We start from the raw sequence: 23,883 nt of genomic DNA, 5'->3' as shown, positions 1-23,883 counted from the left end.
GCCCCCCCCCCCCCCCCCCCCCCCCCCCCCCCCCCCCCCCCCCCCCCCCCCCCCGGTATAAGAGATATGAAATGTTGCCTTGGAGACGATGGGAACCGACAGGGTAAAAGTAGCCAGGGTCTGAGTCTTCTGACGAACCCTAGTGTACGTTAATTATCGCCTCACATCAGTATCGTGGTAATGCTTGGTATGGCACGAATGTTGACTGCCTCGCGGCACTTTGTTTACACACTATATATTTTCTATTCTGCTCTTGAACTAATCATGTTCAGCATACCTAAAATCTTAGACCTAGAATCTTCACGGCTTACATAGACAAGGATGCCGATATGGTTCGGCAAGGAATAGTCATAAATCCTTGAAACATCTACACCGCAAGGCCTTTCGTCCACTCCTTCGTATCAACGGCATAGCACTGGCGTTGAGATGCTAAAGGGCATGGTGCTTTTCTATAATTTTAGACCATGCCAGGAGCCACCTCACTCAATATATAAGGATAAAAAAAAGCAACGGCAACGACCAATTAGTAAGCACCTCTCTAATACATCGCTTGCATTACTCTGGAAGGCTTATGTTTGATGGTCTGGCCAACCTCACCTCACCTCGTTTTCGGTCAACTACCCCTATTGTTTCTGCTCGGATAACTAGCATCGGGTGCTTTTGACGTCCGGTTGCAACGGCAATGGAAACGGTGAAATAAGTTACTTACGTCAAAGGTTAGGCAATTCGAAAGCTAGGGTAGGAACCATGCTAATATCAACATTCATACTAAATAAGGCTCATACTAACACTACACGTGTTGTGTAGCAGGATGTTATATTGTTACATATTGATATCAAATTTGCATATGTAAGTGAATAAGTTTCTCCGTGTCGGGAGTTGATCAAGTTCGTTGAGGGAAAGTGTAGTGCTGATAGTCTAAGTAGTTGAACTGGTGCTCTGTATCAAAAAGATACACAGGGATGAGGAAACTTGGAAGCTCGCCCATAAACTAGACATAGGAATGGAAGGGGGCCGATGTGTTTCACCTACATGCAAGTCTACCAACAAAATGAGATCTGGAATTGTTTCTGATAGGTCTCGATCTTATTGAGATGAGACTATTCACTCGTTGCTAGCATTTGGCCTATTAGAGGATTGAATAGATCAAGGACAACTGTCCAATCATAAGATGAGCAGACTATACCGAGTCATCTTGGTGTAAGAGATCTGAATGGGGGATGATGAAACAAGGAGCAATGACATATTATACCCAATATGAATAACTACAATTCTAAGCCCTCAGTGTAGATGCCAGGTTGAATCTATAATGACGGATGCTAAAGTGCTTAGAGTATTTTAAAAGCTATAGTAACCTATTGTAGTTATTAAGGTCCATGTGCCTATTCTGGTTTTCTCGTGACCGTTGGGTATCTGACTACCAGGAGTAGTTCACTGCTGTAGCCACGGAATATTATATCTTCGAGGCAGAATTCACATAAGCCTGGCCTATTTGAATCACAAGAACTAACTATAAGCTAATGTGGCCATCGTATTCCTATTCTTCACTCCTTTCTTCGGTTTCCTGTTGTTTTCCCTCTCGGTTTCTCGGTGGTGAAAGTCTAAGTCTAATAGTAACGAATGGGCAGGCTGATGATACCTGCTATCGGTCTGTTTCCAGATGAATCGGGCGTTCTGGCTTGGTTTACCAAAGGAGAAATACACAGTTATATATATATCAAATGATATTGATAGATTCAGCAGATAGATAGCATGAAATTATATACGCGGTGGTAGGCAAAACTGAAGGTACTTATGGGGCCCCTCGTAACTTCTAAGTATTCCATATGCAATCGCAACTTTTTAACTTGTATAGAGCAAGTAGTTCTAAGTGATGTTGACTTTTCTTCTATGCGATACAGCGCGTTTCTTTGTTACTATCATGTCAAAGCACTACCAGGCATATATTAAAAACTATATCTTGGATCTTGCTGCACATGACCTACCTACACTACATATGTACCTAGGTATGTAGGTACCTACGTATGTACATAGTACTTACATACAAACGTGTAGGCCAGTGTCATGGCAACTTGGAATAGACTAAACCCTTTCTGTAATGTCATACATGTGCTGTAAGTATGCACTTGCCTGCCTCGCCTGCCTACATATTAAGTAAGTAAAACGTAGTATTACCTTACAGTGAACTAAAGCCAACGTTGATGTACTTCACAATCATACATGTAAGTACAATCAACACCAGCATATGATAACAAGCGTTACCCAGTTGAATAGAACATGGGTGTTGATATGAGTAGGTTAGTAGTAGCTACCTGGATACCTGGGCATATATATGCGTGCGTACATACAGATTGCTGCTTGGTTGATTTCATCGATGTCACTAATCCTCCTTTGCACGAAATGTTGTACGTAAGCAATGTATCCCATAAGTACCGGCCAAGGCATTTCCTAGACGCGGACGCGGTACAGGCCGCGGTTTCACATCTGTAGGTACATGAGAGGTACTGATGGAGGTCCTTACTTATCTATGCCTAGGCAAGTACAGTACAGACTTCTGCTATAAGCTTTTGCTAGCGCTGGCCTTGTCGCCTTTGGCCATTTCTGGTCTCCGCGTCAGGTTTAATCAACCCTTCTTTCATCTACCAGACGCAACACCTCCTCAGCCTTCGCCTCTCCCTCTTCAACAGCTGAACCGAGCCGCGCCGTCTTTGTTTGCGACATCCGTGCTTCCAGCGTCGGCCTGCTTCCTTGACCAGGATGCACAATTACCCGAGTCGCATTATTACCACCATTTGCTAGAGAGCCTTGATCGACATCGTCAGATTTCGGCTACCTGCATTAATTAATGCCTGGTCCTGTCTACGAGCTTTCTGTCCGCGAGCCCTCTCTTTTCTTTCGCGGCCTTCCCTATTGCACGAACAACGTGACCGCGAACCCTCCGATCTCCGTCCTGTACTCTAAGCCACCGGTGGTCGCGTCCGAGCAATTGTATGACGACTGAATCATCGACCATCCGGACTCTCCCATAACGCCACTTTCATTCGCGCGCAGCCACGCACAAACCCACATGCCTCAGAGCGCCCACCTCTTCCTTGCCCGCGTCTTTCGCATCGCATACTGTTCGGTGTCTGTGGCCAACCCGTGAGTTGACGCGCCGCCTTGGCGGAAGGGGGAACTAGGTCTAGGATGCCCGGAGTTGTCACGATGGAGAGCGGCGCTTCACATTTTCAGTCTACAAACCACGACCGCAGCAATGGCTCACTCACAAACGGCGCGCCCGATACCATCAACGGCATCGCTGGCCATGCCGGAAATTACAACACTGTCAACACTGATGCTGTGCCAAATGGCACCATCATCAATGTTGGTAACTCTCAGTCTCCTGGGCCTTTCACCTCCCGTATGAACGACTTACCTGATGAGATTCAACATATAACACAAGGCTTCGTGCCGCTGAGTGCCCTTCTTTCCCGCCTTTCGCAGCAGACCCATAATCAACTTGGCGATGAGATCATGGCTCTGGCAAAGATGTCTCTGCCGTCATCTACCATGAATGGCAACACTGTCGGCATCGATGTTTCTTCGGACGATAACTCACTAGAAAATCTAAATAAGAAGGTCAGGCTTCTAAACTTTGTACAGGAAAAACACGGAGAATGGGTGAAAGCCCTGATCATTGCGAACTGGAGCCGAAAAGCTCAACCAGTCAGCAAGCTAATTGATTTAATGCATCATATTAACAAAACACGAGCGATATACCAAGGATCTCTCGATTATATGATTAATATCAAAAGAGATCTCACATATGCCCGAATACCAAATCCAGACCTCCGTACCGCTCTTCATGTTCTTTCTACCGGCCAAGCCCCTTGGATGCCCGAACTCAACTACGTGCAATCTCCTCAAATCACCCCAGAGGAGCAAATGCGATGGATTGAAAATCTTAATACCCTGCTCTCCATCCGCCTGAATCTTGAGGACCATGAAAACATACCGGAGCAATTCCAAGATTTCGAAATCGATTCTGGGCGTGTAACATTCAGAGTACCCGGTGAATTTGAGATCGACCTTACGATAGCCGACGAGGATCCTGAGAAGCAGTTCTGGTTCATTGATTTTCGGTTCGCTTTTCAGCCAGCACCTAGTGAGCTCTCAGACCGATTGAGAGATTTCCTAGAAATGAAAGTCAATGAAGCTTTACAGAAGGACGGATTGCATGGATGCTACAAGTTCCTTCACGAATTCATTTTGACGCATAAGATTACGGAGTATGTACGTCAAGCTATGGATCTGAGCAAAGGTCGATGGGCGGATATGTTAGAAGTCGAGAGGCTGAGGCGTGCTATGGCAATACACTATTGGTCTGGCCGCCAGCCTCTTGATGGCCCTCAGAGCTACATCATCATGGGGGTTTCGAGTGGCAGGGAATTTAGTTCGTCGCCTAATCAAAACACTAGCAGCCGCTTGACTTTGCGTTGGTTTAGAGAAGGAGTCGAAATCAAGGATATTCAGTTTCCATTAGACGAACCGACAATATCTACCGAGTTATTATTGAACAGAGTCATCGGACAACACATCGAACATATACTGAGGAGGTTCCATGATGCGATGAAAATTCAAGGGCGCTTTGTCAGACGAGAAGCCAGCCTTGGGATCAACATTGTGAACAACAACCCTGGGGAGTCTGCGTTAACCATACAGCTCAATCATGAACAATATTTAACTCTCAAGGTCGCCCCGATTACAGGAACCTTATTGGCTATTTCTCCTCAGTCTAGAGGCAGCTTTGATTTGCAGAGTCAGCTCAATAAAGATTCTCGGCGGCCAGTTACAGAGCACGTTGCACTACTTGAGAAATTTAGGTGCTACTTTGTCGAGGATGAACTAAACCGGCGTGGAAAGAGTAGGGGTTGGAGTGTCTGCAACCCTCATCCTGTCAAACTCGAGGAGACGAGGCAGTTCCTAGGCACAAGAGGAGCTTATCAGCTTATATGGCTAAAGCGGCGCGGAATTCCAGACAATTGGTATATCATGGTGAGCCAGAGTTTGAGCGGAGACCAATGGTGGTTGATCGAAGTGTGAGTATTGTTTCTGCTACTGTTTACGTGGGCGGCTCTTGCTAATGTTGAAACCAAAGTATAAAACCATCAGGCAGCACCAAAATCACCACCCATCCCCGCTTGCCGTTGAGTCCTAGCATGCCTCGATATTCGGACAGGTTCTTTGCCGAATTGACCTTCTTTAGTAGCGCCATTATATCCCAGATCGGTATCCTTGGAGCTATGCATAGAGAAAGGATTAAATACTGCGTACAAGATCGAGTTAATCCCATGCTACCACCTAATATGAAAGTCCCCTCCATTCATGTGAGGCTGTCTGAGATACTTGGCCGCCACCAGTCTCATATAAGCAAACACTTATCATCATGGGCTTTCGACTTTGTTGAAATCAACGTAAAGAACATTGAACACAAGCTCCCACAGTCATCAGGGCCACCCACAACTGGAGGAACGAGCGGCAAAGAAGAGCGACCTGCATCATTGGCTCAGGAACAGCATCGTTATAACATCGTGGTGGATGCGCGCGTCAAGGTTGCGGACCCTTCTCGGTTCGGGCCACTCAAGGGCAATGTTGAGCATGATGTGGCGTTTAATGAACGCCTCGGTGTCTTTGCTTTGAGTATTGACGCAGAAGTTGGAAGCTCGATTTTAGACACGCTCGCTCACCGTCTTCAAGCTTTGGGCAGATTGGCCAGCAGCATTGACACTATCCGCCAAAGTCGTAGGGATGTTCAATGCGAAGATATCACACTCAGCAACGTAAGATTCAGCTACACAGACCAGGCACGGCCTACTAGCAACGAAACACAGCAGAACGTGCATCGTTGGTCCGCTTCTCTCGATCTTCAAACCGACAACATGAAACTGGTCCTCGATCAGAACAACCCTCAGATTCGAGCCACAGATCAATTTAATAAGCTGATCAACTCGAAAGAAGGATTCAAGGCTGTACCGTGGTTTCTGTCAATCACATTGCCGATACACAGGGCTCTTAATTCGGTGGAACAGGCATGGGAGGCTCCGACCATCACCAACCAATGCCATGTGAGCGTATCTGTTATTTCTCTCGACTGTTATACTGTGCAGTATGTGATGGGCCCGTCCAAAGGTATGAGCCGGTGCTTGACCCTGCACATCAGGCTGCAGAATCACAATACTAGACCTGAGTGGCACATATATCGAGAAGAGGCAGGCCCCAACAAACAGCCAGATGACGAGTTTCATAAAGTCCTTCAGAAGCTTTGGTTGTCGGACAAGAGAGTATGGCGCTACCTTGGAACTAGCGTGGCGGCGGATGTCACGCATGGGGTAGAAATCCTTATCAAAGCTATGGATGAAGCGGTCCGACCTTTGGTTGTGGTTAGGTCGCCATCTGCGTCGAAACAGCCCCAACCCAAAGCAGTAGGGGCGAAGAACGTAGGTCCGAACAAAAATATCGGAGCAAACAAACCGCGACCACAACAGACAGCGTCAGGTGGGCCAATTGGATCAGGAGGACCTGTGGTGATTTCGCTAGACGATTAGACGGCACGCCAATTAATCGCTGGCCTTGTATCAAGAATGCAATGTAGCGTGAATGGCTGAGTTCACGTCAACTAGAGATACCCCCTTTACAGATAGTAGATGAGGCACGGCTTCAGCACATTGGTGGGAGAAGTCGAGGCATGGATCTAACTGTGAAGAAACAAAATATTGTCGCGAAACGCAATGAAAGTGATTACTGTCAATGCTCGTGATATAAACATTTTGGTGACATATATTCGCTCTACTTAAGGCTGAGTTGATTATGATTATTGGACAACGCTTTTCGAGTGAGGATAACGAATAGGTATCCCACGGCGATTCTAACACAAAATGTCAATGTCCTCCCCCCTGCCTCCTTTGCCTATTTCTTTTTTGGGTGGAGGAAGATACGAAAGGGCATTGAAACATGCGCCAAGACTGAGAGACGCTAGTATTGAGTTGGCACAAGCTTTCAAGGAGGAATAATTAGTTAACAGGCAGGTGGGCTTAGTATATGCTCGATGACCCTTTTCATGAGATCTAGATTCTTTTCTTTTCAGGTTTCAATTTATTTAGACGCGCCTGGCTGATGCACACAGTAAGCTATATCTAGCCCAGACGAACAGGACAGGCAGGTTGCATGAAATCTTATGTCAGCATTTGTAGGATCGTGGTCCACAACTGCACCGGACTGAAACGTGCTGAGCCCAATAGTTAATACCTGCTACTGCCTAATCTTAGTAGCTTGGAGATAACAGAGGAGGGAAAACAATACGATTCTGCTGGAAAGACGCATAGGTTGAGAGTTAATAAGACGAGATTTCCGCCGCCTTTTCAGATCAAATAACAACAAGTTGTCTGCAACTAGAGGGACCTATTAGATCATCAATCATAATGTCGTCGTGTAAGTTGGCCTTAGAAAGGCCATTCCACCCCCTCAGGAGCCCCTCGCTCCCTCAATCCAACTGCGACGACACGAGTCACTGGGGATCACTTTGCGGATGAAGCGGATTGAGTTGGAAGCGTGTTATATCCCCTTACAAATATACTCAACCTTGATCTTCACACATGGTCGCATGGTCGGTCGCCTCAGAAAGAAAGCCTGGAAGCCCGCGACTGGATGAGATATTCCAGCCCAAAGAGCTTGTTCATACTCTCACACGACCTGCCACTATATGAGAAGCAAGGAAAAGAACACACGAGACACAGTTGTCCAATACATACAGCCACCTAGCTGACGTTTCCTACTACTTACCTAGTCTTAAATGCCACGAGCAACTCGGTGAATGCAAGCCCGATCCCGTCGAACGTGCGCAAGGAAGACGCCGTGGCGCTCTTACATGATCGTGAGTTTTCTCCTCCCCGACTTCGCCCCCATCGCCCTCAAATACCGCCTTGAGAAAAAAGAGCGCCTAACACCCACTCTCAAGACGAATTCTTCTTGCTTTGCGACCCGCATTACACCTCGCACAAGAGTCTGCCACAGCCTCCTGAGACGGCCTCAGACCCGGCCTCTATTGATGCTGCCCGCAAGGCCTTCGAGCTGCCGGCGGACCTGGAGCCGCTGACATCGACAACGAAGCACAGCGGCCCCGGCCCCGTGGTCAAGATCTACGAGGTCGTCGACGAGCTGCCCAATCCCGTGTGGAGCAGCAACGTCGTCAGCCGCGAGGAATTCGTCGACCACGACGAAGGCATGTGGGTTCGTATTAAGAGCCCCATGGGCGTGGTCATGGAGACGAAGTGGAGTATTCGCGAGAGCAAGGGCGCCCTTGAACTCGTCGAGGATGTCTTCAGTACGTTTCCCTCCCATGGAATCATTCCCTTTTTCTTGGGCCCATAGATCAGGGCGAGTGTATATCGAGACCGTGCAGAGCTCCTCGAACACCGTTTCCGCTCTACCTGAAAGAGTAGCTGCTGACTCCGCCAGTTAATTGCTCGAAGCTCGTCATGGGCATCATCAAGGGCCAGGTTGAAAACAACTGGAGGGGTATCCACAAGAAACTCATTGATAAACTGGCCAAAGATGCGGAGGGTGCCGCTCAGTAGATAACTGAATTGAGGCAGACTATTGGTGTAGATAAAGATGAGATACAAGGCCTCGAGGCATATACCAGGCACTCAAACACGGGGCAAAAAAGGTCGTAACTTGTGGCCGTGGTGCTGGAAAAGGTTACCTAGAGGATATGCCATATAAAGAGCGAGGAGGTACCTGGTTTCCAGCTTGTATAGATCTGATGGTCGTGGCCTTTCACCGTCCTTAGATAGAGAGAGACTAGCTTGCATAGTAGATCATGGATATATAGAAGACGCACCTAGACATCCTTGGACAGTATATATAATTATTGTCTTCCAATGTGAATGTCGAATCGTGGGGTCAACAGGCTGAGGAGTAAGAAGACGCCTAGAGCGAGATGATGACCACCTGTCACAATGCTGATTCCCAATTTTTGTCGTCCTTAGCTTTAGACTTACCGGAGTCAATATACTAGAAAGCCTCCCCTCCCCTTCTCTTTCTTTCGTTTCCCCTCCTTTTTTTTTTTTTTTAAAACAAATTTCCCCTACTTTGTCTCATTATTGAGAAGTCGTACATACCCGAGAACTGCCCACCAATGTCTATAGAGGTCACTTGTCATCATGCCATTCAGAAGGCCACCGAGGCAGACACTTTTCTTCAAAATGATGACATTTCAAATCATACATGGTAGGCTAATTGGCCTACCTTCGAATTCCTTCGACGGGAACTATTATACATGGGTAATTACATGAGGCTATCAATACACTGTATACTTCGACCATTGAGTGAAGTAGTGTTGAGAGACCCCGGCCGTCCGTCATCCTTCTCATTTAGAAGTGTACCTCCAAAGTTGATACATGTAGAACCTGATAGTGTTTAAAAAGAACCTGTAAAAAAAGCCTCCCGATGGCCTCAGAACCAACCCGAATTACAAGTGCGGAAGCGTATGGCAACATGCACACGTTTGCACCACCAACACCAAATATGCTCGATGCCACATGATAGATAGGAATCCAGAGGCGCCTAATTCCAAAACAAAGTAATATTTCCCCTGTCGTGTTATATATATATATATATATATGTATATGTAGTCATCAAAGAGTTCATGAAGCAATGATTACCACTGATTCCGTCGTGGTGTCTGGCGCTGATGATGTAAAGTGCTGTCCGAAGGGACATAATATTGGAAGGCACCGTGGCGCTGAAATAGTCAAGAAGGGGGGTATCTGAAAAAAGATGCGATCCGACCGCCGGTTCTATCGTTCGGAGGTGGATGAAGAGGAGTTGGAGCTGCAATCTTGCGGTTTTCGCGGGGAAAGAAGCGAATTTCTAGATGGTGAAGACGATAAGAAGGAGCTATTGGGCTTCCGCCGTTTCTATCGTTCGGGAATTGGTGATTTGGCCAAGCGTCCACCTGCACTGATACGCTTTTGCAATCGCGTGTCTTTATCGCGCTGAAGGCGCTCACTGGAGCTGGGGCCAAAGTTATTGGTTATCGACAGACCAGAAGCTTCGATAGCAGCAGTACGACCACGTTTTTCATTGACATATAATTGTGCGTTGCGACTGAGGGCGAATCCCGGCATCTGTGCCGGGATTTCGGCGCCATTTTGAATCAACATCTCAGCCACAGCGAAAGGAATAGTACGTGTTTCGGGTTCGGCACGCACGGTAGGAGTCACACCAGGCGATGGAGGAGCTGGGTCAGCTGCTGCTAGTGCCAAGAAGACAGGATGAGTATTCCGGACTTTATCTAGGACGTTTGGATTAGCCCTTAGGGCGAGCGCCTGGATAACTTGTTGAACTTCGTTGCGCTTGATAGCGGCGAGGAGTGTTTCGTCAGCTGTCGCATACCGGGACAAGGTTGCCGAAATGGGCTCAACATACGCCCGTTCGACATATTTAGCTGTAATGAACCTCAGACGTTGCTCACGCGTAGCCTGGGGCCCAGGCTTTAAATTTGAGTCCAGCTTGGCTTCCCAAACCATATTCGACACTCGGTTCCCGACAAGAAGTAACAGTTCGATGATATCAATTGTGAACGATGTGATATCGAGAGTCAGTGAGCGAACTTTGCTGATATGTGTCCCGAGTGAGCGATGAATGCCGCTACACTCAATGCAGAGGATAATACCGAGGTTAATGGATACCCACTCAACCTTAGAACCGCTGCCACAGTCCGCGCACCAACAGTTGCCTTGGTCACTCTCGCGGATGCTTTGAAGTAGCTTATCAGGGCTCTCATCATAATTACTGCCTGCTGGTCTTGATGCAAGGGGTCGGGCTCCAACTGTGATGCGGCGAGACGGAGGCGCAGAACTGCCGGAGCTATGATGCCCATACGAGCCGTGATTTAAGGAGGAACTTTTGCCGGTCAAGATGGAGCCAATGTCTCGCTTGAGACTACTTGTTTCACTCGACGTTGTCGGTTTTTCTTCCAGCACATGCCCCTCCATGGCGCTTTGTAAAGCGTTATTAATGGACAGAATCCAGCTATTCATGTCCTCTCCTGAAGTAGCTTGGTACACCCTTTTATATTTAGGCGTTATTACCTCGAAGCAAAACCGTCGCTCAGCATTGCGAGCTTCTCGCACGGATGCCATACGTAGGTCTATTGGATCCATGTGTAGATCGAGTTTCTGCTTCCAATTACTATATTCGGACAGCTTGCCTTGGTCCAAAACTACCCAAAATCTGTCGATTGGTTAGTAGAGGTCTTAAATGATGCAAGGACAACACTTACTTGTGCCAGCCTTGCTTATTCAACGATAAGTCAACATGAGTTCGATTTGAGGCCCATAGTAGACCCTCTTTACGTTGCGTTGAGTTCTTTTCAACGATGGTCAGCTGCGAGAGATCTCTTTCCTCCAGATCTCGGATACCCTTGAACTTGGAACTTTGTACGGGACTGTTCATAGGATGGTAAGCGAGACTGCCTGGCGATCTTGAAAGCTCAGCCGCCCCTGATGCTGCTGTTATTGATGCCGAATTGCCCGTCGGCGTAAGTTTAAGTTGAGAACTGGTACTGTCCGCACGGCCAAGCTCGGAATCCGAGGTATGCTGAATACCGTTGGTGTTATTGGACGTCAATGTGGCTGAGGCTGCGACCACACTCTCTGGTTCGTTAGGCCCGAGATTGCTCTTCTCTAATAGACGCCGCTTCTCTTCTCTTTCACGTCGCTGATACTGATACTCTTTATCTGCCCCCTGAACCTCGGAAGTAAGAGCCTTCAAATGCGGCAACATGCCGTCAATTTTCTGCGCTGTTGACATGAAGCTCTTCGCCTGTGTGTCAGCGTATCTCGTGAGATGAGACAGGACTTCTTGTTCTTTTCGACCACCATGAAGATCCTGTACAAACGAGGAATAATCGAACCGTTTGATTTCAAAGTTTCTTCGTTTTGTCTGGTATTTGCTATCGCTCTCGGCAAGCTTCTTAGTTTTCACCGAGTCTTGTCGTTGACCGAGATATCGGGCGACATATGCGTAGTACTCCTTGCTGTCCTCCTCAAATTCGCGCTTCTTGGATTCGGCCTGTTTAATATCATATGTATACAGCTTGCTAATCGGTTCGATTATGATCTTTTGTAGGTTATTGACGTTCTGTTTCTCATAAACAAGGATTTCTCGTGCAATCTTGTCGAAGTAATGCTCGATGGCAGGCAGTACTGCATTGGCATTGCTGGCAGAAGCCTCTCGAAGGGCGTCTAGAAAACCCACATAGGCATCGTTGGCTTCGATTTGGGTCGCATACGCCTGTTCGGCCTTTTTCAGCACTTTCTTCATTTGCGTCCTCATAATGCCGGTTTTTTGCTCCAATGCCTTAATAGTCGCTCTGAATACTGGGCCATCGTCCCCTACGGTCATGTCTTCGCCTGGTCGAGGACAAGCAATATCGAGCTTAACCGATTCCCTTCGAGGTTGGGTGGCAGCAGATGGGTGACTCTGCGAGTCATATGGAACACTGAGCGGGGAGCTTGGTTCCTCCTGTTCGCTGATACGGGAATCGGCCGATTGCGCCGATGGCACTCGAATCTTTGGTGGAACTGCTAGTTGGAATGGAGATGGAGAGGCTGGCTGGCTTGCAAGGATTGGGGTATCTGGTGTTCAAGTCAGCACCTCGGCGGAGAACAGATAGTTGATGGTAGCTCACTAGCAACCCAGAAAGAGAAAGTAGCGAGCGGGCGTAGTTGGTGAGCTCTGGCGTCGTACTCTACAAACTGTCAAGGGGTTAGTACATGCAGATGCGCGCTATGCTAAACCACCAAGGGGCAAAGCATACACTACAGGCATTTCTCCAACCACCACCTCTGTCTTCTACAGGCCTGGGAGGTTTCCATTTCCACGACCACTCAAATGATACAGAAGAACTCCCACCAGTGTTAAAATCACCAACGAGCTCGACATTGGCATTCTTGTGGAGATTTGGGTCTGCGTGGAACTCTCGTGTGACTAGATTCTCGACTTCTCGGCTTGTAGAGGCATAAACATATGTCAGGCCATTGATCTGTGTATCGTTGTTGCTGCCTTCGTCTTGACGAACTATGAAGGTGAAGTTGAAGACTAGTTCGTCGTCATTGTTCAGCTTGAGGAGAAAGCTTGGCGTAGGTGAGGATTCGGGATCCTATAAGCACGTATGATTAGATTGCCTACTGTCTCCATTGCATTCAAAAGGATTTCCCAAGCTTGCGACGAACCTGCACAAACTCGACAAGAACCCCATCGTTCGGCGTACGCGTCACGGCGGCGCGAGTAGCGGGGAAGGAGTTAGGGGTGACAATGGTCGAAGTGCGCCTACGAGGACATGTGATGCTGAGGGAGGATATGGATACTAGCAGCAATTAGAAGGTCGAGTAACGAGTAATAAGCAGCGAGCACCGAACAGCGTTCAGCAAACAGTAAGCATAGAGGTGCAAGGACTAGGAATGCGCATGCATTCCGCGTAGGTTGGCATGCAGGCATGCTGGCGAACGGCAGGGAAAAGATGAACATACGGCGATTTTGGTCCCTCAGGTAAATAGGTGCGCCATCGTCAAGGCGGCTGCTCACGATACCCATAGCGGCGACGAGGACGACGAGGTGGTCACGGACCAGAGGGTCGCGACCGTCACGGATCAAAGAGAATCAAGCAGTCTCGGCGTGGTTCAAGGGCGGCAGCAGTGGGCGTAGAGGTGATAAATAACGTAAGGGCACTATTCCGTAGCATATACGAAGTTGGAGGACGATATGACGACGGGCGCTGTGGGAGTTGAGCGATGTATGTGTTATGCATGCGGGATCGATCGTTTGAGGGGATGGGGGATGTGTTTCTGGCGATTATTGGCTGCGGGCGACCAAGCTAAATATGAAGCCAAGCCTTTTGCCAAAGGAACCCTTGAACGAACGACTCGAAGGCACCCACGTTAGTGAATACTAAGTATCTATATACCTACCTACTACTTCAATTCTTGAGTACTTAGATCCTGTTTGATTATGACTACTACCTACCTAGTACATACATACATACCTACAGATACCTATATCATACCGAGCATACCTAGGCACATACATACTTAAATAAGTACTGAGAATGTATACACTGTAAAGGTTGGACCTGCTTCAAGTAACTACCTAGGTAATTGTCCTTCCCGTCCTCTTCCAATGGGTCCAATCGTTTCTGCCTAATAGGTAGGCACCATGTAGGTGTAGAAGTATCGTACTACCGTAAATGGTGGCATTGTGAGCGTGGCTTTTAACAAGGTTGAGTAGTAGTCGCCTACATAGGCACTTACTTACATACCTACCTAGTAGGGTTGTTCCATAGGTAAGTTTCAGTAAGTACTTACTTACCCAGTAGAGCGAAGTCGAAGAGGACAGTAGGTCCATAGCCATGGCTTCTCAAGTAAGGAACATGGCTATTTTTACTCTTTCTTCTCGAAGGTACAAGTTATAAATACTTATTATTCAGTTGATAGGTAGGCTAAAGCAGACAAAGACCTAATGCGCCATCTCTCCTACCGGAACCTCCTACTAGGTAAGAAGGGTAAGAAGGGAGAAGGTTCTGTCAAGGTATCTACATAGCTACTTGCAAAACTCTGCTATTGTCTGCTAGTAGATCAAGTAGGTTCCTGTTTGCTGCAGAAATTCCACGTTGCAAAGAGTACATGTAGGTAGGCATTTAGTAAGCCCATCACGGATACGGGGTAATAACATCTCGGCTTCGACATGTTGGACAAGTTTGAGTTCTGCCTTTTGCCCCCAGGTTGCTGTCGACCTACCTAGAGTACTTACTTAGGTAGGCAGTCGTTGTGGCGCAATTTATCACGAATTCGGTGCGGATGATTGTTCGTGTTGGTACTTGATGAATCACATGGACATCCACTAACAACACCCGGTGCTGACAATGCTAACCTACATATTTCTTTATACCTACCTACAATACCTACTGTAGAATCTGCCCTTCCTCTTGGGTAGTATCACACAGCATCATGTGATGCAAGGGCAGCCGTAGTACGTTTCAAGCCTTCCTTTCTTCCTCTCCTATCCTCACCCACATACCGATCGCAGGTACCTGCCAAACTGTAGGTACCTATTACTTCGTAGGTATGTATGTATGTATGTATGTAAGTATGTACCTAGGTATGGTACCTAGGTAGGTTAAGGGCATGTTCGTCCCTGGAGGTCCCCACTACAGAACACAATAACCCCCTGTACCTAACTCACCCCGCCTCTACTGCCCCTGGATCCTAATACCCACCCACGTACTATGTATGGTACAGCCGATGACGTCCAGAGCCGCGCCAGAATCTCTTAAGCGCCCAACGCCATTCGTAACTCTGTTTCGAGACAGACAACGCTACCACCAACTGCCGCTGTCGCCCTTTCTGTCTTGTCGAAGCTACAATCGTGGTACGGCCGCTCAAACACTGTCGCACTGGTAGATTGAATGGCCCACGGGCGTCGCCTCTTCTCCCCAGATAGATAATCACCTAATTAGTAGCCTCTTCTCTTCTCAGTTGCCCTTTTATCCTGACTACCTAGGTAGTTGCTTTCCACGGCTCAGGGTCAGGTACAGACCAGACCGTCTTGTTTGCCTACCCACTTTAGTTCCGCCAAATTCGTCTGGGCTGCTATGCTTGCCGCGCATACCACACACGCCGCACCCAGCATTGGTACCTGACCACCTATCTTGTCCACACGCCACACTATGTCGTCGTCATCGGCATCTAGGAAGTCCTACATCAACCGACGTATCGACAGCATCCAAAGTGTACGGAGCAACAGCGGGAGGAGGAGCCGCGCCGCCTCGTCTGCGCGGCCTGCCCCCGTGAGCCACGACGATGCCTACTCGTACGCTCTCCGTGTCGCTTACCTTCACTACCTCGTCCAGCCCAAGACGAAGCGAAAGCAATGGGTTCCTGCGCCGAAACCCCCTCCTCGAACTCATACCTCCAATATCGGCGACCTGGTAAAGGAGTTCGTACCAGGGAACTCGACCAGCGTCAAGCTTCCTCATTCCTTCCATACCCCTCTGCTGAAGCGGATGGAGGGCGTCATCAGGGGCTCCGAGACTCTCCCTGGATACAATGACGCCGCTGTTAAGAAGACTTTTGCCCAGGCCTACACTGCCTTTACAGAGACCGGTTTCAAGAAAAGCATCGATAAGGAGCGGAAGGTTGAGCCCTTGGTTTTGATTTTCTATTCTGCCGCCACCAAAGCTTGCAGCCTCGGGCATACCCCAGGGGATGATTCGTGGAAGCTTCTTGTCGATAGACATGTAGCTCTCTTCGTGAGGCTTGTCACTCACATTCTGCGAGCCCAGGGGAGTGACAAAGACAAACCCGAACTCATGAGCAGACTGAGCACTCTGGAAAATAAGCTCCTTACAAACGACCAGAATCTCTTTATTGACACGAGCCAGGACGCAGGCAAGCATATTGAAGTCATCGTTCCCCTATCCTACGACGTCAAGGATATGCCCATGGTCCAGGCTGTTGCCAAAATATTTGGGCTTGCACATTCCGATGTTCAAAGCCATTTAGACACCCAACGGCCCAATTGGACCGAGGAAGCTGCTCTTAAGGATCTAAAAGCATACCAACATCGATTAAATGCCAACATGCCTGGCGTTTTACAGAGTCAGGACTTCGATGTTGAGGAGGCATATCAAGATTGGAAAAAGGCCGAAGCTCCCTTCCTGTCGAGTATGATGATGGAAATTCTTACGGCTAAACCAGAACTTGCCAAAAAGTCTTCAGGCGCTAGTGCGGCTTCTGAGAAGCCCTTGCCAGGGAGTCCCAGCGCCGGATACGGGGAGGACCAGTCGTACGCGGATCTGGGTCGGGCATTATCCAACCCAAACAGGAACTCAATGTATGGCATGGATCATAGGCTCAGCCTGAGCTCCATGACACTTGAAGATACTGGTATTAGGGCTGTTGATGAGACGCATTATTCTTTCATCCCTTCTGACCCCCGGGAGTTCTTGAAAGTCATCGCCAATTATGCCTTGGAGTTCGATGCCATGCATAGTGATGGAGACGAACAGAATGGCCCATTTTCGAAGCAATCTATGGAGCTTTTGACAGAACTCTGTGTTCGCTGGCGAATACCTCAGTTCACCCGCCTCGTGGTCTTCCTGGAAGTGGCCGCCCGCAGATTCACAGACACGCTATTCACAACTATAGATCTGGATACTGCATTTGAATTAGTCAAGAGTCCGCCACCTGAAAAGGAACTCAAAAGACCCCCACACATATATCTATTTAGTGAGAGCCTCGCAAGCATTGATCGAGGTAGATGGACTATTACCGATTTTGCGACGTATAAGCAGACACTATATAATCTTCATGATGCGCTTCTAAGAGAACTTTATGATATTCTTATGCATTGCTACCAGTCAAAGCCCCCTTCGGCGGGCCCATCAGTTCACGTGTTGCAGACTCACATCTTTGATGATCCCAGCTTCTCCCAGAAAGAAGAGGAGGCAATGGAATATACTAAGATGCTTCAAGACGGCATGGCAGAACAAGCTGCTGCTGCTTATCGCGGGTTTTTGGATGCTGAGATACCTCCGGATCAACAAGATTGGAATTTCAGTCACGTGAAGAACCTCGGAAATTCAGTTGTCAAACTTTGCGAAAAGATCCAAAAGCGCTACAGGAGTAATCCGGTAATCATGGGAGTCAACCCCTTGACCGTTCTTGCCGAAACTATATTTCCAAGCTTTGAAAACGATGCTCATGAGCTAGTTAAGAGGATCGTGCAAGTTGCACGAGACAAGGGAGACGAGCTTCCTCTACAAGATGGTTTTGATCTTTACAAGGATCTTGTTGAAATTCGGCGCATCCACCGGTCATCACTTCCCAACCAACCCTTCACGTTTGACGTTGAAGAGCTTCTCGTAGATTTTGTATGGCGGTGGATTCAAAATGCAGAGGAGCGGGCTGAAGAATTCGTGGAACAGGCATTGAAGCATGACCAGTTCCAAGTTCGCGGCCAAGGATCTGATCAAATTTCCAGAGATGCTGACCGCCACAGTCATTCAGTGATTGACATGTTTCAGATGTTCCACCAGACAGCCGACCAAGTATTCCAGTTGGAATGGGATAACGATGTCCATCATGCTCGTTTCATGACAGCTTTGTCAAAAATCTTTGCTAACAGTATCGCTCGTTACTGCGAAATCGTGGACCAACGTTTTGTTAAGGAGATGGATACACCTAGACCTAATGAACAGGAAGCAGCTGGAGGAGCCCAGACAACGCAGAGCAGATTTATGCAATATGCGAAAGACGCATGGAACAATAAAGAGAAGATGGAGCCTTTTCAATTCTATCCAGAGGTATAGTACTTTTTCTCGCTGACAAGTACGATTCTAACCCGTTATAGTCTCTGGTCAAATTGAACAACATCGAATGGGCCATGCAGGAATTGGATAAGCTCGAGAGAACCATGAATGTCGATGCGTGTGCCGCGATATTAGAGAAAGTGGATGGGCCTAAAAGACAGGTCAGACGACCAGCGAAATACGTTTTTACTATCAAGATCGTTGAAGCCGAAGAGATCAAGGCATGCGATCCAAACGGGACTAGCGATCCTTATGTCGTTCTTGTGGATGAATACCAGAAACGCCTGCACAAAACACGAATTATTATGAGGACACTGAGCCCTCGGTGGGACGAATCTGTGGATGTGACAGTGACTGGCGCGCTCAACATTGTTGCAACAATCTGGGATTACGATACCTTTGGTGACCACGATTTTGTGGGCAGAACTTCTCTGAAGCTGGACCCAATCCATTTCAGTGACTATTTACCAAGAGAGTTCTGGCTTGATCTTGACACTCAAGGTAGAATTCTCCTTCGAGTGAGTATGGAAGGAGAACGCGACGACATCCAGTTCTATTTTGGCAAGGCTTTTCGACATCTGAAGAGAACTGAGCGTGATATGGTTCGCAAAATCACTGATAAGGTATGACATCTCTCTGAGAATCTTCAGCGTGTCTGTCACCTAACTAATAAATTATAGCTATCGAGACAGATTAACGCATCATTATCATACGAAGCCCTGCGTAGTCTTCTAGGCCGCAACTTGGCTTCCCAGGTGAACTCGTTCTTCAAACGGAGCTCGACACTTCCTGTGATTACTGATGCCGATGTCGAAAATGCCCTCCAATCTCTTTTCGCATATTTTAATGACAACTTTGCCACGATGAAACAGACTTTAACCGATGCGACAATGGTAGCGGTAATGACACGCCTATGGAAAGAGGTTCTTATGGCAATTGAGGCCCTCGTTGTGCCGCCCTTGTCTGATAAACCTTCTTCCCAACGTCCATTGGGCCAGCGAGAGCTCGATGTAGTTTTCAAATGGTTGAAATTGCTCTATAGTTTCTTCAACGCGCAAGACGAGAATGGAGAGGTCTTGGGTGTACCCGCCGAGGTTCTCAAATCGCATAAGTATCATGAGCTCAATTCGCTTAACTTTTTTTACTTTGACCCCACCGAGAACCTTATCAGGACATCTGAGCGCATGGCAGCGGCAACTGCTCAGCGGCAACAACAGCAACTTCAAGGCCAGATGAACTCGAACCGTCTGTCAGCACCCCCGACTTTTGGTGGTGCGGCTGCAGGGCCGGCTTTTGCAAGCATGGGCACCATTCGTAGAGGCAAAAGCATCATGATGAGTCGAAACCTTGGTACAATGCGCCGTGCCAAGGAAGAGAAGCGAAAGGAAGCTCAGGCTGACCCATCTGATGACATGATACTCCGGATTCTACGTATGCGCCCAGAAGCAGCCGGCTATCTCAAAGAGAGGCACCGACAGAAAGAACGAATGGCTGCGGCGGCTGCGGCGGCAATGATCGTAAAGCAGAGCGTCAGTCAAGGCTGGAACACTGGGGCGAGCTTTGGTCGAGGTGGCATTCCACGACGTTAAGTCAAAGCTGCATAAAGCGGTAAGCGAGTATCTGAGCTCGATCTTCCGAAATCTCAAGATTGGTGGGCAGGATTAAGCTATAACTTTGCGGCTCAAAGATCTGTATTTCTTTATCCCTCCTGGCGTGTCTGTTCCCAAGGCTTTACTTGAAGGCGAGATCAGCGTCGTTGATCGGCGCGGTGGGCTTATAAAGCTTTTTCTTTCATTATCCCTTCCAATTAACTATCCGATACCCCCACTCGAAATTACATCTTGTCTATGGAAATCTCTTCGCGAATTTTAGGTGTGTTATAGACTTCCGATCATTGAACCATTGCGTGGTATTTTTGTTGGCGATATGAATATAGCATGCTTTTGAGGTTTATCCGAGGGGCGGTGTTTCATCTACATTAGGAACCTTGATAGTAACATGATGATTGTTTTTACACGACATACTGCATTGTTATTGTTGGAGGAGAAACCGTAGCCTGCAAAGGTTAATAGTACCTTGTATATGAGACCAACGGCTTGAGCTCTTGCTTAATCATCCTACGGGGTTCGGATGTGGGAAGATATGCTACTCGCTGTGCCAACATGCTTTTAACTCTTACTCACTTTTCTTTCTTTCCATTATTGTCAAATTAGTGTTATCGTGATTTTTGGTGTTTTACAATTGACTGGTAGTAATCGAATCTATCTACTATTCTTTTAACACTTGGGAAGTTCTCTGCCCCGTAGCCGAGAACGTGATAGTTCTAGCTACCTACTCTAGCATGGGAGGCAGTATAGATAAGGCACTCTCCCATTAACTCTACTACTGATTTGCAATGATAAATTTCGTGCAATTGGATTAGACCTTTCCCACCCGTCTCACAAAGGGGTGGCACATCCCCTCCACTTTCAAATCTCATACTATGCATGGCATGACCTGGATACTATTTTCGGGGTCTTATGTCTGTAGTTGGGATTATATCACTGATCTACCAAGGCTACCAAGCTAGCATAAGGCAACTCAGGTGGCATACTGTAAGGGCATGAAGAAAACCCATAGAACTACAGCCCATCTTACCTCAACGACACTAAGATGCCTGCGATCAACTTACTATTTACTTGATGATATTGATGACGGTAGGCGGGTGAGCGATTGTCTCGTCTGTATTGTAAGTCTCCTAAACTACACCATGACCGAAAAGTGCATCGATAAGACTAATGCCAATATACCACTGCTTTCTACAAGTTTGCTTTTTGCTATTTGTATTGTGCCACACCTATATGAGTAGGATCCGATTCTTTTTCCAGCCTTGTTCCTCGCCATGATTTCTTGCCAGCCAGCTTTGTATAACTAACGTATTCTGGGAGAGCCGAACATGTTTTGGGCTATGTGCAGATAATATTGGTGCAGGTCTATGCCTGGCTGCGCACGAAGAGATGAGTATATGTGATAGATCTCTTGGGCGAGGTGATTCGTATGATAGTCATATAGGAAGATTTATGATACAATGTTTTCGTGCGTGAGGTGTGCTGTATGAGACTAACGCCATCGTGCAGTCGCTCAGTCTCGTCGACAATATTAGAGCTCACTTAAAAATTTTACTTCTTTTTTCTCTTTTCTCTTTTCGCTTTTCTTTTTGTTCTTTTCTTTTCCTTCTTTTTACGTAATTACCCCAGTACCGGTAGCTGGCTTGGTCGCTCGGGTACTGGACCCTTACAAACGTATGCCTAAGCTACATCCACATTTTAACTGAAGTATTCTCACTTCTGTCGTCGCTTACATATGAATCTAGACTTACACTTCATCGGAGGCATTACTTTGGTGGCAAGTACATTATATATTCAGCCTACCTACACTAGTCAATTAATGAGCGGTGCTCGGTGGAGCGATAGAGAAAAAAGGGGTCTCAAGGTTTTACAGATACAGTTTCTGATCCCAGGGCAATACCTGAAGATTAGCTCTTCCGAAGATTGGGCTAGATCCAATCTACATCTGTATGTAGATAAGATTGCTTGAATCTAGTACTGTACCTGTGGGCAATGTCTGGTCTGGCTTGATCTGTAGGTATTACATTAGGCACCGTGAGATCTCGATACACATCAAAGATGTTGCGGAAAGTGCTGAATAATCAAGTCACATGCGTAAAGTACCTCACTTTAGAGCTGCTTTACCGGTAGGTTTGTTTCGGCCGGAAGTGTGGGCAAGTAAGCTACGGTACAACATCTAGTTGGTAGTACGACTACTAGTCTGGGCTAAAGATTGTAGATCGGGTGGCGAAAAAACCGATTCTTCGAGACTTTTGCCCAGTCAGCCCTCTACAGCCCCGAACCCAACAAAGCTGACAGGTCAGTTAACGGCAGATGCCATGTGAGTGAACACCTAAGCCAGAAAGTACCGGTAGGTATCACTTTAAGCTGAAAGAGTTCCACCAAAGCTCCCAAAAAGTGTTTCTTTCATCCTGAAACAGGATCGGCAAAGGCATACCTATGTAAGCCTATGTAAGCAAGGAGGGAGAGGGCCGAGGGGGTCGATTCCGGGCAACCGCGGCGGCGGAGGAGGATGTGAGGATCCCGGGCCGGCGTTCTCTGCACTGCAAACCAACCTGTAGCGTACCGGCTCGACCTGTACATGATTCCTCCCCTTTGGAGAGAAGGGCGGCCCTAAGGTAGTATAAAGTAAGTACGATGTACTAGTAGTAGACCGGTTCGTATGTCGTGACTGTACTGTGTTGCATTGTGGGGGTGATCTGTTTTGATCTTGGGATGATTTCGCTGATCATTATGTTGTTTGTAAATGCTCCCCTTATTAACAGTGTTCCTCAATACATACATAAACCTCACCCTAGAGCAGCTGCTTTACTGTGTAGCCCCTCTTCAGTCCTCTTCTTCTCCTAGAGCGGTTGATATCACGTATTTGACTGCATAAAATCACTAAGAAAAGAAAGCCAATAACTACCTAGGTAGTAGAAAAGCAAATGAGGCTGTGTTCTGGTATCTCTAGGTACATGGGGTGTACAATTGGGGCATTTTTGTAGTAAGGTGCTACTTATTAGGGTCTGTTAGGGGACTCTAGAGCCGAGGGATGAATTAAGACAAGATTGTACACGTACGTTGTACCGGTGGCAGTCTGTGCGGCCGAATTAAAGAACTTGCATATCGATTCTAGTTCTCGATCTGTCGGCCTGCATTGACTCTATATCTTGTCATATCTTGGTTCTGGCCTGTTTCTCTCAACCTCGACAGCTGAGGCGTATTCTAGCCTTGGGGCCGTTTCTATGTCTACTTATGTATATTTCTAGGGTGTACCTCTAAATTTTCTAATGAGAATAAGAATACTTCATGTATGTAGGTATGCGCCTGGCAGGTAAAGACTTAGGCACATCATAAGTATAATGGTTCAGCTGCTGGTGTTGTGAGGCTATGAGGCACCTACGAAGTACTACATGTAGTACTTGCCCAAATAGCACAGTATATATAGACTGTGCGTCTATGAACCTCATTGGCTCCTGTATATCAAGATTGGTTATGTTCGCTGTGCCGGCCGACTTGGAAAAAAAAAAGGCCGATTCTAAAGCTCTGTTGTTGTGCCGCGTTGGAAAAATAAGGGTCTTCTTCGGACAGCGGATTTCGGGAACACCTTACCTAGCTTGATACCTACCTACTTAGTTGTGTGCTGTTTCTGACTCGCGCTTGTCGGTTCATACCCAGGGCTACTTACACTCTGCTATCGCTCAGGACTTCGATCTCATTATCAACGAAGTTACTTTTGGACCGCATGAGCGGAAACGCAGGCCTGCAAAAACCTAAGTACTATGTACGACGTACTAGGTATGTGTTGTTGTGCTTGATGAAGATTGACCTGGCAAGTACCTACCTACTGTAGATATCAGTTCTGAGTAGCATACAATCCCTATC

At 47.4% G+C, this 23,883-nt stretch overlaps 3 protein-coding genes across 3 annotated transcripts; 2 read left to right on the top strand and 1 right to left on the bottom strand.

The window, feature by feature from the left end:
• Positions 1 to 3,186: 3,186 nt before the first annotated feature.
• On the top strand, positions 3,187 to 6,584 carry F5B22DRAFT_636574 (mediator complex subunit MED14; the record flags this gene model as incomplete). The annotated part of the gene is made up of 2 exons (XM_047977305.1): positions 3,187 to 5,078; positions 5,138 to 6,584. The coding sequence occupies 2 exons, from the start codon at positions 3,187 to 3,189 to the stop codon at positions 6,582 to 6,584; spliced, it is 3,339 nt and encodes a 1,112-aa protein (XP_047830592.1).
• A 2,647-nt stretch (positions 6,585 to 9,231) lies between these two features.
• Positions 9,232 to 13,947, bottom strand: F5B22DRAFT_607890 (uncharacterized protein). The gene is made up of 6 exons (XM_047975033.1): positions 13,575 to 13,947; positions 13,278 to 13,411; positions 12,863 to 13,204; positions 12,734 to 12,800; positions 11,324 to 12,680; positions 9,232 to 11,274 (listed from the first exon to the last, which is right to left on the bottom strand). Exons 1-6 carry the CDS (start codon positions 13,636 to 13,638, stop codon positions 9,957 to 9,959), a joined length of 3,282 nt encoding a protein of 1,093 aa, XP_047830591.1. The 5' UTR covers positions 13,639 to 13,947; the 3' UTR covers positions 9,232 to 9,956.
• A 1,118-nt stretch (positions 13,948 to 15,065) lies between these two features.
• F5B22DRAFT_607888 (uncharacterized protein) lies at positions 15,066 to 20,658 on the top strand. Its single transcript, XM_047975032.1, has 3 exons — positions 15,066 to 18,403; positions 18,451 to 19,032; positions 19,090 to 20,658. Exons 1-3 carry the CDS (start codon positions 15,767 to 15,769, stop codon positions 19,996 to 19,998), a joined length of 4,128 nt encoding a protein of 1,375 aa, XP_047830590.1. The 5' UTR covers positions 15,066 to 15,766; the 3' UTR covers positions 19,999 to 20,658.
• Positions 20,659 to 23,883: the final 3,225 nt, after the last annotated feature.

Source organism: Xylaria bambusicola, assembly GCF_022495145.1.
Source record: "Xylaria bambusicola strain CBS 139988 unplaced genomic scaffold F5B22scaffold_22, whole genome shotgun sequence".
Taxonomy (NCBI): domain Eukaryota; kingdom Fungi; phylum Ascomycota; class Sordariomycetes; order Xylariales; family Xylariaceae; genus Xylaria; species Xylaria bambusicola.
This window is presented reverse-complemented; position numbering and strand designations above follow the sequence as displayed.